The 14,193-nt window shown below is 36.8% G+C and overlaps 1 protein-coding gene across 3 annotated transcripts in view; it reads left to right on the forward strand.

Moving 5' to 3' along the window:
- UTRN (utrophin) overlaps positions 1-14,193 on the forward strand; it is a 705,722-nt gene that overhangs the window by 464,213 nt on the left and 227,316 nt on the right. Inside the window, exon 1 of one of the 3 annotated variants that reach the window (XM_044001725.1) lies at positions 8,783-8,868. The exons of the other annotated variants lie outside the window; for them this stretch is intronic. Within the exon in view, the coding sequence (XP_043857660.1) occupies positions 8,818-8,868 (51 nt within the window). The 5' untranslated portion in view covers positions 8,783-8,817. Of the gene's footprint in view, positions 1-8,782; positions 8,869-14,193 lie in introns of those variants that run through there. 3 annotated transcript variants of the gene reach the window in all.

Below are 14,193 nucleotides of genomic sequence, written 5' to 3' on the forward strand. Positions count from 1 at the left end.
TCATCAATCTTTTGTTTAATCTAGATTCTTTTTAACATGGGACTTGAGTTCAATTCAAGAAGTATCAAATTAAGCACTAGACACTGTGCTAGCTACTGGTGACACAAAATCTTTAAAAACAAGAAAGCTCCTGACCTCGAAGGAGGTCACAGTATATGGATTTTTTCCCAGGTGTGCTAGGTGTACCTGAAGTTAATAAGGATATTTTATTAAGCACCCCTGATATTATACATCCCAATTAGCATTATCTTTCCAGAGAGCGACCTTATTGTTGTACTTATTCCAGATCTGCTGCCACTGCTTAAAATGTTTTTAGAATTATTTTTTTGCAATTGTTTTAAGTTACCAAAACATAATTATGAGTATCCTTTAGTCATGATCAGTCTAGGTTGCTTCAGGAGGATTTGCTCTTTTGTTATTTCAAAACTATTTTGATGCCAAGTCTAGCGAATAAGGTGAAAGGTCAAATGAGTTAATACCTTTTTTCTGAATAAAACAAGGTTTGACTATAAATAAAATAATGAGACCGATTTTCTCCTGTTCTCATAAATTGACTGAAAAGAGTTTTTGTAAAGGAATTCTGAAAGTGATTTGAGCAATATAAATGATTAGAAAAAGTGGGAAATTATTCCAAGGTGATCCCATTCAAGGACAAGTTAGTCAGATGGATGACTTTCTGATAGGTCTAGGAAATTAGCTTCTTCCATTTATATTTCAACCTTGATCTTTCAGAAGAATTTTTTTCTCTCTCTCTTTAGGTTATATATTATTATCCTTTGGCTCAGTTTCCAAGTTAAGAATGATTAGTCATGTAATAATAGAATCAGGAAATCTGGGTTCAAATATACAGCCTCTTCTAGTCTTAGTTTCTTTATCTATAAAACAAAGGAGATGGAACATATTACTTTTAGATTCTTTATTTAGCTCCCATAATTCAGGGTAAATTAGGTCAATTAATGTTTTTCCATCCTCTTCTCTTCCCTTCTGTGGGATTTGGGCACCTGAATAAATTATTCTTAACCACCCACATAGCTGTCCATTTTATTACTGAGAATCTACTTTTGTTTCAGGTGGAAGTCAGTATGTTGTTATAATTGTCTTTTATATAGTATGTGACAAATATTTGTTGCTGACATTCCCAGTCATTCAGTTAATGATAAGATTAGTTTAGGTACCTGAGAGGAATAAATGTGAGTATAGGTTCTTTTTACAATGTTCTCTCCCTCTCAAAGTTTTGGAAATTTTAGCCCCAGTTGGAAATCTTTCACTTAGGGAATATTATCCATTAATCCTACTGTAAGAACAAAACCACTCAAGAGCTGTAGATAATAGAAGTTAAAAATAAATATTTTATTCTAGCTGTTGATCACAAAGATATGTGAACATCTGCAGTGTACATAACCCTTTATGATAACATTTTTGCCTACTCAACATGACAGAAAGGTTAGAGGTACTTGTATTTTCCTGGGCCTCTGGGTGGGGTGGGGGCATTTGGTTTCACACATTTTAAGAGGCCTGTGAGACTATCAGATAACTATTTTACCTTAAGCCCAGTGTTATTAGATCATCATTATGAACATAAATGTGCAAGGGACATAAATTTGGACACACAAACATCTACATTTACATCTTCATCTACATGCACACATATTATGGGTCTTGAGGACAAGTTAATGGGATACTATCAGCAGGAATTTTAACTATAAACAGTGCTGCTATTTCTAAAGTTTACCTGGGGGACTTGAATGTTGGTGTATTGACTGCCCAACATCCTGCCTTTCCATATAAAACTAGGTCCATACAGCCAAGGAGAGTGTTCCAAGAAGGACAAATAAATTAAGAATATATAGGTTAGCATGTTCAGGCTACTGGCTACTCTATAGAGGATTTTAGCTGATTTCATTGTGTTAACTTGAACTTCCCCTAGGCTGACCCAATGACCCAGCTCTCAGATTCAAATTCAGTTTTTAGTTAGTGTTTATCAACTCAAAGTTCAAATTTTGATTCAGATGCAATGAACTTTAATAACAGCAACTCACAGTTACATAATCCATTAAGATTTACAAAGCATTTTGCTCTCAACTCTGTGAGGTTAGTGGTAGGGCAAGCTTTGTTTTCCTTATTGTACAAATGAGAAAACTGAGCTTGAGATAGAAGTGACCTATGCCCAGCCAGCAAGGATTCAACCTTAGAGAATATAATAATAATTGGTATTTGACAACCAGTTTAAAATATGGAAATAATTGTAGGCATCATCTTATTGACCCTGTGACAAAAGTACTATAACTCCATTTTATAGATAAAGAAACTGAGGTGCAGTGACTCGCTAATGGCCATCCAACAGAGGCATCAGTATTTTTACTAAGTCCTCAATCCCAGGCCCCTGTGTGATCCACCATAATATGCTGGGTGACTCCAAATACTTCAATTCCATTTTGTCTTTTAAAATGTAATTTATGAACTAATCCCTTTATGGAAACTCTTTATACTTTTTTATTTCTTTTCATAAAGGAATTCTAAGTTTTGATTACTGAATTTTTATTACTAGTACTGAACACCTAATATTGCAATATAATATTTAATTAGAAGACTGGGCAACATGAGAACAAGAATATATATTGTTTTGGGTTTATTTTTGCTTTTTGGTGGGGCAATGAGGGTTAAGTGACTTGCCCAGGGTCACACAGCTAGTAAGTATCAAGTGGCTGAGGCCGGGTGTGAACTCAAATCCACCTGAATCGGGGGCAAGTGCTTTTTCCACTGTGCCACCTAGCTTCCCCCAAGAATATATTTTTAAAGATCCAAAGCATCTCTATTTGCCAATAGCTTGAGCCTTGAGTAGACATCTGGAATTCTGACACATTGGCTGCCTGAGATTATTTTCACTCTTGTCTGATGATGCATATTTTTACAGAAGGATATTGTTTTGAAACATTAAATTGTCTTGGCATTATCTCTAGTCACCTAATAAAGGACTCTCTGAATCATTAAATATTTTAAGGGTTGATGAGTTCTGACCTTTGTACCTGGTTGGCCATTTGAGAAGTATATCAGCTGGCATATTGGGTGTGGGGGGGGGCGGGGATGGAAAGGAAGTTCCATATGTTCTTTCTTCCTTTCTTTCTTCCTTCCTTCCTTTCTTTCTTTCTTTCTTCCTTCCTTCCTTCCTTCCTTCCTTCCTTCCTTCCTTCCTTCCTTCCTTCCTTCCTTCCTTCCTTCCTTCCTTCCTTCCTTCCTTCCTTCCTTCCTTCCTTCCTTCCTTTCTTTCTTTCTTTCTTTCTTTCTTTCTTTCTTTCTTCCTTCCTTCCTTCCTTCCTTCCTTCCTTCCTTCCTTCCTTCCTTCCTTCCTTCCTTCCTTCCTTCCTTCCTTTTTCTTTCTTCCCTTCCTTCTTTCCTTTTCTTTTTTCCTTCCTTTCTCTCTTTTTCCTTCTTTTCTTTCTTTTCCAGTTTACTGGAAGTTTTTGGCTCTATTCTGTGGAAAACTTTAAAAACACACAGTGAAAAAAACAAACCATGAAGCTGCTTCTTATAAATCATGTTTTCTCTCTTTATTCTTCTCCCCCTTTCCACTACCATCATCAAAATTATTTAAAGTGTTATTATTAAAGGTATCAGAATTAAAATTAATTCATTATGTTTTCAAGTATGTGGCCTGGATTTCCTGTCATAAAAGGCCATTCTTCCCACCCCCTTGCTCCCCACCAGGAGGCTAAAGCCTCCATATTTTTGTTGCAGTTTTTTTCTCCTTTGGGGCTGTATATTACTTTAAACAACTACCAGCTGACAGACTTGGCTGCTGGTTGATGTTAGCTGGAAAGCTGTAATGTAGTGAGTGGGGAGAAAGGCCCCTTAATGGAACTATGATGTTATAGTTAATAGACAATGAATTGAAATTTCATATAATGATTAGGACCTACTTGGACCTATGTTATTTTTGAATTTGAAGCCTTGAGTTAGAAAGTAGTGAGATTGTGCATTTTTCCTTTTTGAGTTAAGGGGCACTATAGCTCCAAGTCACAAAAGCAAGAGTGACTTTGCAACAAGTGAATTTTCCTACCCATGCCTGGAGCTATACATCTTGAGTGAAACCATGATGTACCGATTTGCTGTAACAACCTATTGACCTCTCCATATGCTTTACTTTAGAGTCTCCCAAGAATCTCTGTCTCTACTCTCCCCCCACCCCCAAACTTTTTTTTTTAGGTTCTTTGTTTTAAACCATTTAAATAAGAACTTACTGGTCCTTGCACAGAGTCTGACTCTTTGGTTTCAAAGTTTTGTACTTGAATTCACCCCCACCCCTCCAATGAGATAGGTGGTTTATGAGCCAGGATCTGTGGGTGGGTTTTATTAATTGTTTGAATCCAAAAAATAAAAAAATCGACCATTGCACAGAATCTACTCATTTTGCTTAAATCTCTCAGTATTATTGTGTATCTAAAATGAAATAATAGTTTTAAAGTGTTTTGCAAACCTTAAAGCACTTTATAAATTCTAGGTATTAATATTATTTGCCAGTATTTATTTAATTGCTAAAGGAAATATGTTATAAACTGTGTAAAAATTATTTTTAAAAACTGAAGATAGTTTGTTTGATGTTGAAAAGTCCTACCAAAAGCCTCTAGCCCTTTAGACTCTTTGTGACTATGGAATATGGTTTTTATTAAGTAATTTGGGCTTTATTGATCCCACTGGTTTATTTTCATGTGCCTCTGTGTAGTTGTCTGACCTGGAGTTGTTCACAGTAGATGTATGCTTTAAGTATGATAAATTGGCTAATTCTTGGCTTGTGAATTGTTCAATCCTGTTGTTTTCATCATGCCTTCCTGTGTCACATTTTGCCATGTCCTATTTAGAATACACTGATTATGACTATCTTATCACTTTCTAAATCCACTAGTGAATGTTAAGTTCTGATACCTTTAATTAAGCTGACATATTGTAATTCATACAATTAAATGAAATGCTCCCAATTAGGCTTGAGTCGTGTATTAAATGCATTAGTACTTTACCTACTGTCTTGTGAGTTCACTAAGTTTTTTTTAGAAAATGATTGAAAGCAGGAACTCTTCTAGTAACCATGGCTTTCAGTTTGATTCATCCCAGGAAGATTAGCATAGAGGTATTTTCATGAAAGTTTAAACTGGCAGAATGTCAACTGTTTCAATTCTGGCATTTAGTTCTTTAAGGCCTTTGGTGATGTTTTAACTCAAAATCAATTTCTTTACTTTTTTTTTCTAGTTTTTTTCCTTTGGAGTATTAAAGCTCTCATTTATGGAAAAATATAGTGCTGTGTGCGAAATCTTATAAAATTTGGTGCAGAATTCACCTTTTGCCATTCTCACACCTAATGTGTCATTCCTTTTTCACAAAGATATTTTCCTTGTAGAAGATATATAAATTCATTTAAATTCCATTGAAAAGCTGTGGGTTTTTATGAATAAATGATCTAGTGATGTGAAGAAAATGCTTTTAAAAAATTATTCCAAGAGGCAGCACTGCATACTTTCCCCCTTTCTATACTTAGTAAGGTGAAAAGAATTGGTACATTATTTTTAAAGGTAGTTAATGATCATTTTTACCACAGTCTTCTGAATGGTTCTATATATTTCTACTGTTTTCTCCTAAAAATGATACAAAAATACCATTTAGAATTGCCAGATATTGTGATTTCCAGTTATTTTGTGAGTTTTGTCCATTATTTGGGGAGGTCATTTTAATCTGAATATCCTAAAACTTAGTGTTGGAAAGCACTTAAGAGATCATCTTAGCAAAGATCTCTTCTTAACCTTTTTTGGGTCATGGCCTATGGGCCCCTTACCAGAATAAAGTTTTTAAATGACTAACATAAAATACATAGGGAGACAAAGGAAATAAATAATAGAAATAATATGTAGTTTATTTTCCTACCCAATTTCCCAAACCCCCTGATTTTGCCCAGCCCCACCATTTCAGACGAGGCAAATGATCCCCAGAGAACTGAAGTACAATCTAAACTCCTGAGGACAGAAGTGACCTCACTTTGATGAGGTCCAGCACACCGCTGCTCCCCCCCCCCCCGCCCCACCCCAGCACAAGTTCCTGGCACAAACTGAAATGACTGAACAAGATCACTCAAGTAGAAAGTGGCAGAGGCAGGATGTAAACCCAAATTCTAATTCCAGATCTGGTGTCTTCTCTTTTATAAGAAGCACACTGACTCTCTTTTCTTTGTACCCAGAGTGGAGCTGGAAACCACGGATCAGAAGATCTGTGCCCTTGCTCCTAGCTCTCTTGGTGTAGGTGATCCTCTTTAATGAGGTCAGAGAGAGGCTTTTTTAGACACAGTCTAAATACATTGTCATTATCCTTTCTGCATAGTTCATCGAAGTTCTTTCTGAGCAGGCAGGTTAAAATTCCTTAATCTTCCTTGTTTAACAACATTTTATTTCATTCAGCTCTGTGTAGGGCCTTGCAGGTAAGCACATGTCATTGATCAGACTTTAATCCAGCACTGTGGGTGGTAGGTACCTGGAAGTTTGCCCATATGGATGTCTTTTCCCTCCTCACACCCTTTATGTGTGTGTATATTTGAAGGGGATGTTTATTTACTGCTGTTCAAAGATCAGACTGTGAGGCTTTATGGAATTAGGTACAGAATGGAAAGCAGCAAAAAGTTTTATCTCTTGTGAACCCTTTTCATTCATGAGCCCATTCAATGCTGTTGGTAGATTTTGTGATATTTGGAAATACCCTCTAGCTTCTGAACCGAAACCATTTTCATATAAATTTTTGGGTAGCCAGTAGAATACAATAACTTCCCCTTCTGCCTTCTATGTCTTGATCCAGGGTTCTTTAGTCTTTTTTTGTGTGTGCATTTGACCCCCTTGGACAGTCTCGAAGTCTGAGGTCGTCTTCTTGGAATGTTTAACTTGTATATTACTACATCTCATACAGTGTTAAGTGCATTATACCTCCTTGAAGGTTATAATTATACCATGCTGTTAAAGAAATTAGTTTTTGATAGAGAGAATACATATTAATTTTAGTGTTTAAGAAGAGTTGAATATTCTGTTTCTTAGCAGATATCTTTCATAATTTCAGGTTTTTCTTCAATGCCATGAAATTAACATGAATGTAGTTACATGAAATACATTAAGATTAAACTCATTTTATTCTTGTGACTTTGTCACTTTAAAAGCATCATAAAGGTTGACTGAAACTCTGCATGCTGCTCAAGAAGAAAACCAAACTCCTTCATGACATTTCTGTCAAATTAATGCAAAAGCAAAAAAGCCATGCAATGGCTCGGTTGAATGATGTGAGTACTTGTAACAATAAATAATAATAGTAAATTATCATTTGAAATTTAAGAGTGAACTTTTTGGGGGGAAAGGGTGATATTTTAGGGGAAAATGTTTTCCAAAGAATAGGGGGAAAATGCTTATAATATAAGTAAGAGACAGCTTGGCAAAATGGTGATAGGAATACTAATTTTTTTGCATTAGATTTCCTACTACATATAAGGAAAATTTCCAAATGATAACTTAGTTGCCCCCATAGTAATGAGATGAAGGAATATTTATTATTATTGTGTAGTTAAATTATTTTTTTAAACAATAAAATTAAGCAGAAAAAATGTGCTAGCAAATTAATTCTTCCTCCTTCCCCCAGCTCACTTAACGCACCTTTTCTTTTGGTTGTTTGGTTTTAATTTAGTGATGGGGGAAATGGATCATTTGTTGTGTAGTCTTGGAACAAGAATTTCTATTTTCTTTTTTAGAGATACTAAAACGTACAGTAGGGGAGGCCTCCAGGAAGTGGGAGTATGCCGAACTTCAGAGCAGTGTTAGGGCTGGTGGAAGGGAGGATGCTGATTAAAATAATAAACAACTGCTGGAAAGAGAAGTAGATTACCACACTGCTGTCAGATCAGCAGAGAGAAGTGCTGAAGGCAGAGAGGGCCTCTCCCACCCTCCGGCTTGCAGAGGTGACCAAATGATATTCGACTGGGGCTGAAGCGTTCACTGAACAGATGGAACAACTTTTCATGGGCCATAGTTCTGTTAGACTACAGCATCCCCTAGGCTAGGCAGACCCAGGGAAATGGACTGAAACTAGCTTGGAGGTTACCATAGCAACTCGGGCTGCTGGTGTCTGGGAGAGTGTGAGTGAGAAGGGGTGGCCTCTTGTCCAACGTTTTGGTGTTTCTTCAGATGAGTACACGCTGCTGTTCTAATTCAACAAGTAATACTCTTTCAAAACTGGCTACTTACCCAGGAACTGTGGGGTTTGGTTTTTTTTCCTCTTCTTTTTTTCTTCCTTTTTTACTTTTACTTTTTTTTTTAGTTGGGTGGAAAATAGTCTGAACGGAGGAAGTTTGTAATACGTGTTCCCCCCGCACCCCCCTCTCTTGAAAGTTTCCAGGATATAGCTTCTTTTGCTGTGTGTAATTGAGACCAAACTTTTAAGCTTGGGGCCCAGGAGAAACAGTTGGGGCCTGCAGGTCATTAGTGAGGTGAGCAGAAGGGAATCCTGGGCTTCCTAGAGAAAAAGGAGAATATGCCAGACTCGTGGAATGTATTTAACAGAAATCTTAGAACAGGGTCTACCCATTGTGAACTACTATAGTCCATGAAAACAAGGGCATATAGTAGGGTCACTAAAATGTCTCAGTCCACGCTGCGACTGAGGGACTATAGCCCAAGGGAGATGCTTGTTCAGAATTTTACAAAGGGTTTAGAAGTATAGCCAGAAAAGATACACTTCTTAGAAGTTTTAGGCTGTTGGCTGCTGGAGATTTACCAGAAAGATGTAGGCTTCAGGGGATACTGGACGATGATTGGCCTGAACTTCGGCTTACGGGAGTTGCTGACAAAATTTGAAAAGGTATGGAGAAAGTAGACTTGATAAATGCACTGTCCTCCCTTCTTTCTCATCTCCCTCCCTTCTTACTGAACTTTTCGGACTGTGTTCATTTGTTATGACCTAATTGTTATTCTTGCATAATTTGCAAAAATTGATTATCTTTTTTTCTTATTCTGCTCCTTATTTGATCTTTGAAGATAAACAGGGAATTAGCAATGCTGCCCTCCTGGGATGAGGGCTCTTTGTTATTGCTGTCACTTTTAAGATTTCACCCGGTAAGAGAACTTTGGCTGTAAATCCTGTTGCTGCTAATTTAGCCGAAAGTTATTTGGAAAAAAGCTGTGATATTTCAGACTGTAGGATGGCTTCATCAGGTGGGGGCACTGTTTACCACACCCCCTGCATTTCACTTCTTTACAACTTCAGTTAGAGGTGCCCTTCTCAGAACTCTTCTGATCATATTTTGCAGAGGTAGGAGGCTTGGCCTCACTCTCATTATGCAAATCTGCTCCAAACCATTTCAGTTTTTTCTGAGTGTCTTTGCTTTAGGCTTAGACTGCTTGCTTATGCTGCTGGGCTTTTAAATTTGCTTTATTAATTTTGCATTTAGTTTTTCTTTCTTTCTTTTTTTTTTCCACAGGAAGGCTCTTGGCACTCCTTTGGACTGAGGCAGGGCTTAGAGGTTGCTGCCAAACACCACCTAATTTTTAAAATGCCTGAAAAATTACTTAGCATCTCTAGACATCTCCAGGCTAAGAAGGGCAGGGGCCAACTACTAATCTTTTCTCACCTTTTAGAACTCCAGAAATAATGTATGCTAATTGCTATTCAGCCATGTACATAAATCTGTTGTTTATCTGTTATTTAAAATGTGTCCATTGGCTTTGGACTTTGAGATGATGTTTCTCATTATAGGAACCTTTATGGTCATAACCATATATGAACTAATGAAAAACAATGCACTTCTTTTCACTAACTACAATTGCCAGAGGAAAAAAGATGTAAATATTCCTCATTCCAAAAAATCTGAAGGCTTTACAAAACTAATTGCACCTCTTATTTATACTTAGAACAGAAGAACATTGTGAAGTTGGAAAATGTGGCTAGGGAAAGAAATCATAGTTGCCACACCTCCCATATTCTCTTCTCTCTAAATATTGTACAGTAGAAGGGATTGTTTTTGAAACAGTCTGTGGTCTTTGACCTTTCTTTAATTATGTTGTTAAGCACTGAAATTCCTGGGAGTGAAAGATGGGTCCTGTACAACATGTTCACCATTTAGAAGGGGAGGGGGCAGGGGTCGGGACTGAAGGGGGGGCAAATGCCTTCCTCATGGCAGCTGGTAACAGCAGGTGACAAAGTATGACAACAAAGGGGTTTGTTAGCTTGTCTGTGTGTCTTTTTCTGCCTTAATAGGTGTTCTTGCCTGTGTTTCATGAATAATTCATTATGCTCAGTCCCCCCAGAGAGTCAATAATGGTGGGCAATAGCTGGACTTTTGTACTGTAATTGCCGCTATTAGTCTTAAGAGCCTAGGCCAGATACCAGAGGTCTGTAAGCTTTACCCCTCTCTGTATCTTGGCCTTCAGGCCATGAATCCACAATTTAGAACTGATATTAGTATGTGTTTTCTTTGTAACTCACCAGACCCTTTTGTCTGCTCATTTCATTTTTTCCTTTTAAATATAATCATAAAAGAAAGTCCATTGTTATATTCCTCTTGAAAGTATTTAAAAACAAATTTAGGCACAAGATCCAGAGTAGACACTGTTTCGGGTCCTAAACTAAAGTTTACCTATGTCTTTTTGTCTCTTATACCAGGCTCCTTTATAGAATATAGGTGGATATTAGAACCACCTTTGCTGACTTTGACTCATGAATGGCAGTTAGTTACCCCCAAATCAACTCTTTAAAAAAACAAAAAACAAAAACAAGAACCAAACATCCATTCTTTTAAAAGATGCCTACCTCGTGCTTTATTGATTCATTGCCAGGAAGACTGGTGTTATGGAAAAGGTTTCTGCCTTATGAATACCCCGTTCTCCCACCTCACAAATAGAAGCACCTCCCCCAGCCCTAACTCCGGAAACACTAATGCCATTTGGAAGAAAAGACTGAGGGCTATGGTTATAATGTAGAAGCCAGATGGTAACCCCAGAAGCTGAATGACAGCCTTTGCATATGCAAAAATAGAATCACATTACACTGAAGTGGGTTACTCTTTTTTTTTTTTCTGTTTCAGTGATCTAGCTGCTAGAAAGCTAACTCTTAACCACTTTAATTTTCATACCTGCTTCAGAAGTTTGTGCTTTATCATACCCCACACTGGACTCTACACACCATTAAGCATTTAACAAATGTTTGTTGGTTTCAACTTCATCATACCAAAACAAAAGTTTAAATGAAAGAGCAGTAGATAGAGTGTTGGACTTGGAGTCAGAAAGACATGTTCAAATCCTGCCTCAGAGGCCTTGGCAAGGCACCTCATCTCTCTATGCCCCTCAGTTTTCTCATCTGTAGAATTGGGCTAATAACAGGACCAACTCTACATGGGCACTGTGAGGATCAAATAAGATGATATATATAAAAGGCTTTGCAAACTAAATTGGGATAGAAATGCTAGCTATCAAAGAGGGAATAACATAAGATGTATGGGTATGGCCCCGTGTTCCAGGCCATTTTCCAATCCCTTAGGCTGTTGCTAGTATTTTAATAAAAATTTTAAAATGGGATTTGACTCTTGGCAGAATTTTGCACCAGAGTATCTCTTCTGAATCCAGCTGATGAGTCAATTTTATTGCCCACTCTGACTTGAAGTAATTAAATTCCCCTTGAAAATACTTTGGAAAGAAAGGATCTGAGGACTTTAATGATAATTAATGTACTGTCACACTTGAGCCACTCAAGTTTGTGTATATCTTTGATCCATTTACATAGTAATCATAGTAAGCATAATGATAGACAGTTCTATCTGAATGACATTTTTGAGTAACTGAATGTCTTATTTTAATATCTGCAGTTCCATCACTAGTTGTTTTATGGCAATTGTCATTCTCTTCAAGGGTTTCTGTCCCTAAGTAGCAGTATTCTCTGGGGGAATCCTTTTGAAATCCCCTAAAGTGACAACAGCAGGACCCCAGCCTTGTAGAGAAGGAAACCTAAAGAGTTCAGATTTATTTTGGGAAAAGACAGAACTCAGCTCATTGAACAAACTAATATCCCAACCCTGTCCCAATTCAAAGAAGTCATTTGAGACTATCCTGATATACTATTCAATGAAACATCTTTTAAGAGGAAAATATAGTATGTGTTCTTTTCATCAATGAAATGGACTCCTTTCCAGCTTGAATGAGTAGTTTATAGAAGAAGCCAAATGGTTCCCATAGCAGTACTGGTTTAAATTTAATAGGAATCGAATGTCTTGAGCTTGTGGTTGGCAGTTTTGATAGCTCATTTGAAATCTAATGGGGTTATGAAGTATATATGAAAAGAAGTTCCTTAAGAATAATACCTACTGGCCAAACATGGTAGAACATACCTATGATCCCTTTTGCTTGAGTAGCTAAGACTTGGGGATTGTCTGAATTGGGAATTTGAGGCTATCATAGAACTAAAGCCAGGGTGTCCACATGAAGACTGGCATCAATACCCTGAGTTCCCACAACCTGAGGGCCATCAGACTGCCCAAGGAGGGGGTAAACTAGCTCAAACTGGAAAAACAGAATGTGTTAAAACTTCCAAGCAGTGAGGATGTCTAGCCTGTATAAGTTAGGGAGACTTGTGTCTCCCTCCCAAACCCTACCTGAAAAAGATAGTTGTCTTATGAACTTAATTCATTGTCTCACCCTAATGCTCAAAATTTGATTAGTATAAGGACAGCTTTTAAAACTGTTAAATATGGGGGTGGCTAGGTGGCACAGTGGACAAAGCACTGGCCCTGGATTCAGGAGTACCTGAGTTCAAATCCGGCCCCAGACACTTGACACTTACTAGCTGTGTGACCCTAGGCAAGTCACTTAACCCCCATTGCCCCGGAAAAAAACCACTGTTAAATATAAAGTACATGAAGTACATTGTTACCATTTTAAAATAAGTTTATTTCTATTCATGTCAAATCTACTCATAGTCTAGGCAACGTTTTGGTGTTACAGTGGATATAGTGCTAGAATTGGAGTAAGAAAAACAAGTTCAAATTCATCCTTAGACATTTAGTAGCTATTATTTATCCTGACTGCCCTGGTTTCCTCATCTCTATTATCATAAGGATAATAACAGCCCCTACTTCTCAGTATTGTTGCACAGCTAAGATATGACAATATTTATATAATTTTAAGTGTTTTATAAATGCTAGCTATTATTGTATTTTATTATTATTACTTTAAAAGATGTTTCACTTTTTATATTATACTAGATTTTTTTATTGAATGGAAATGCCAAATAACTGGTATATTCTTTGGAGTTTGGGAATTTGTTTTGTTTTTACTTTTGTTACTGCAAGTCTTCTGTTGGTTTGGTCATTGTTATAATTTTTATAATTTGACCTGCAAATTTTCTTTTTGATTCTTAAAGGATTCAAGGGTTTTGTTCATAATCAGATTATGTAGTTTTAAATGAATTAATTGGGAGGTAGAATAGATGTACTCTGACCTTGTTCACTATTTTGTTTACTGTGTTGGGACAGAGATGAGCATTAATTAGACTAATAGGAAAGGGGGAATAAATACCTCTTAGTAAAGAAGTTTGGCTTTAAGCTTTTGGGGCTCAAGTGATAGGGTTGCTACATTCTACTAAGAATTGTTGGCCATCGTTGTGAAAAGTGAGATTTAAACCTACATAGTGGTAATGGAAATAAGTCAATTGATGTGTCTATTCATTTTCATTGTCAGTTGACCAAATAATCTTAACAACCCTAAATCAGCACTGAGAACTGTCCCATACGCATATTTACTTTGGGAAAAATAGTATGGTTATGTTAAGCCACAAAAATTTTTTTATGTCTTTTTCATATGGGTAGTATTCAGATGTTCTGAAGATCATATTTTCTTATATTCAAAACTAAAGAACTCTAGGGAATGTGTAACAAATGAGTGATTTCCCTGAGCTTCCATAATCAGTCTTAAATTGTGAATTCCTCTCTGCTTTTTGCAAAGGAATGGCAAATTTATTTTCCTCTAATAACTGATTTTATTTGTTTGGCCTGAACTTTGGGATACAGCAAGGAAGTTGTTTCTAAGGAGTAATCACTTCTTCACTTTCAGAATAAAGTTCAGGACCCCATCAGAAGAAAACATCAATGATGACATGTAGGGTTGGGTAAATATACCATACAAAAATAAACAAAATGTA

The sequence above is a fragment of the Dromiciops gliroides genome, chromosome 4, assembly GCF_019393635.1.
Source record: "Dromiciops gliroides isolate mDroGli1 chromosome 4, mDroGli1.pri, whole genome shotgun sequence".
Classification (NCBI taxonomy): domain Eukaryota; kingdom Metazoa; phylum Chordata; class Mammalia; order Microbiotheria; family Microbiotheriidae; genus Dromiciops; species Dromiciops gliroides.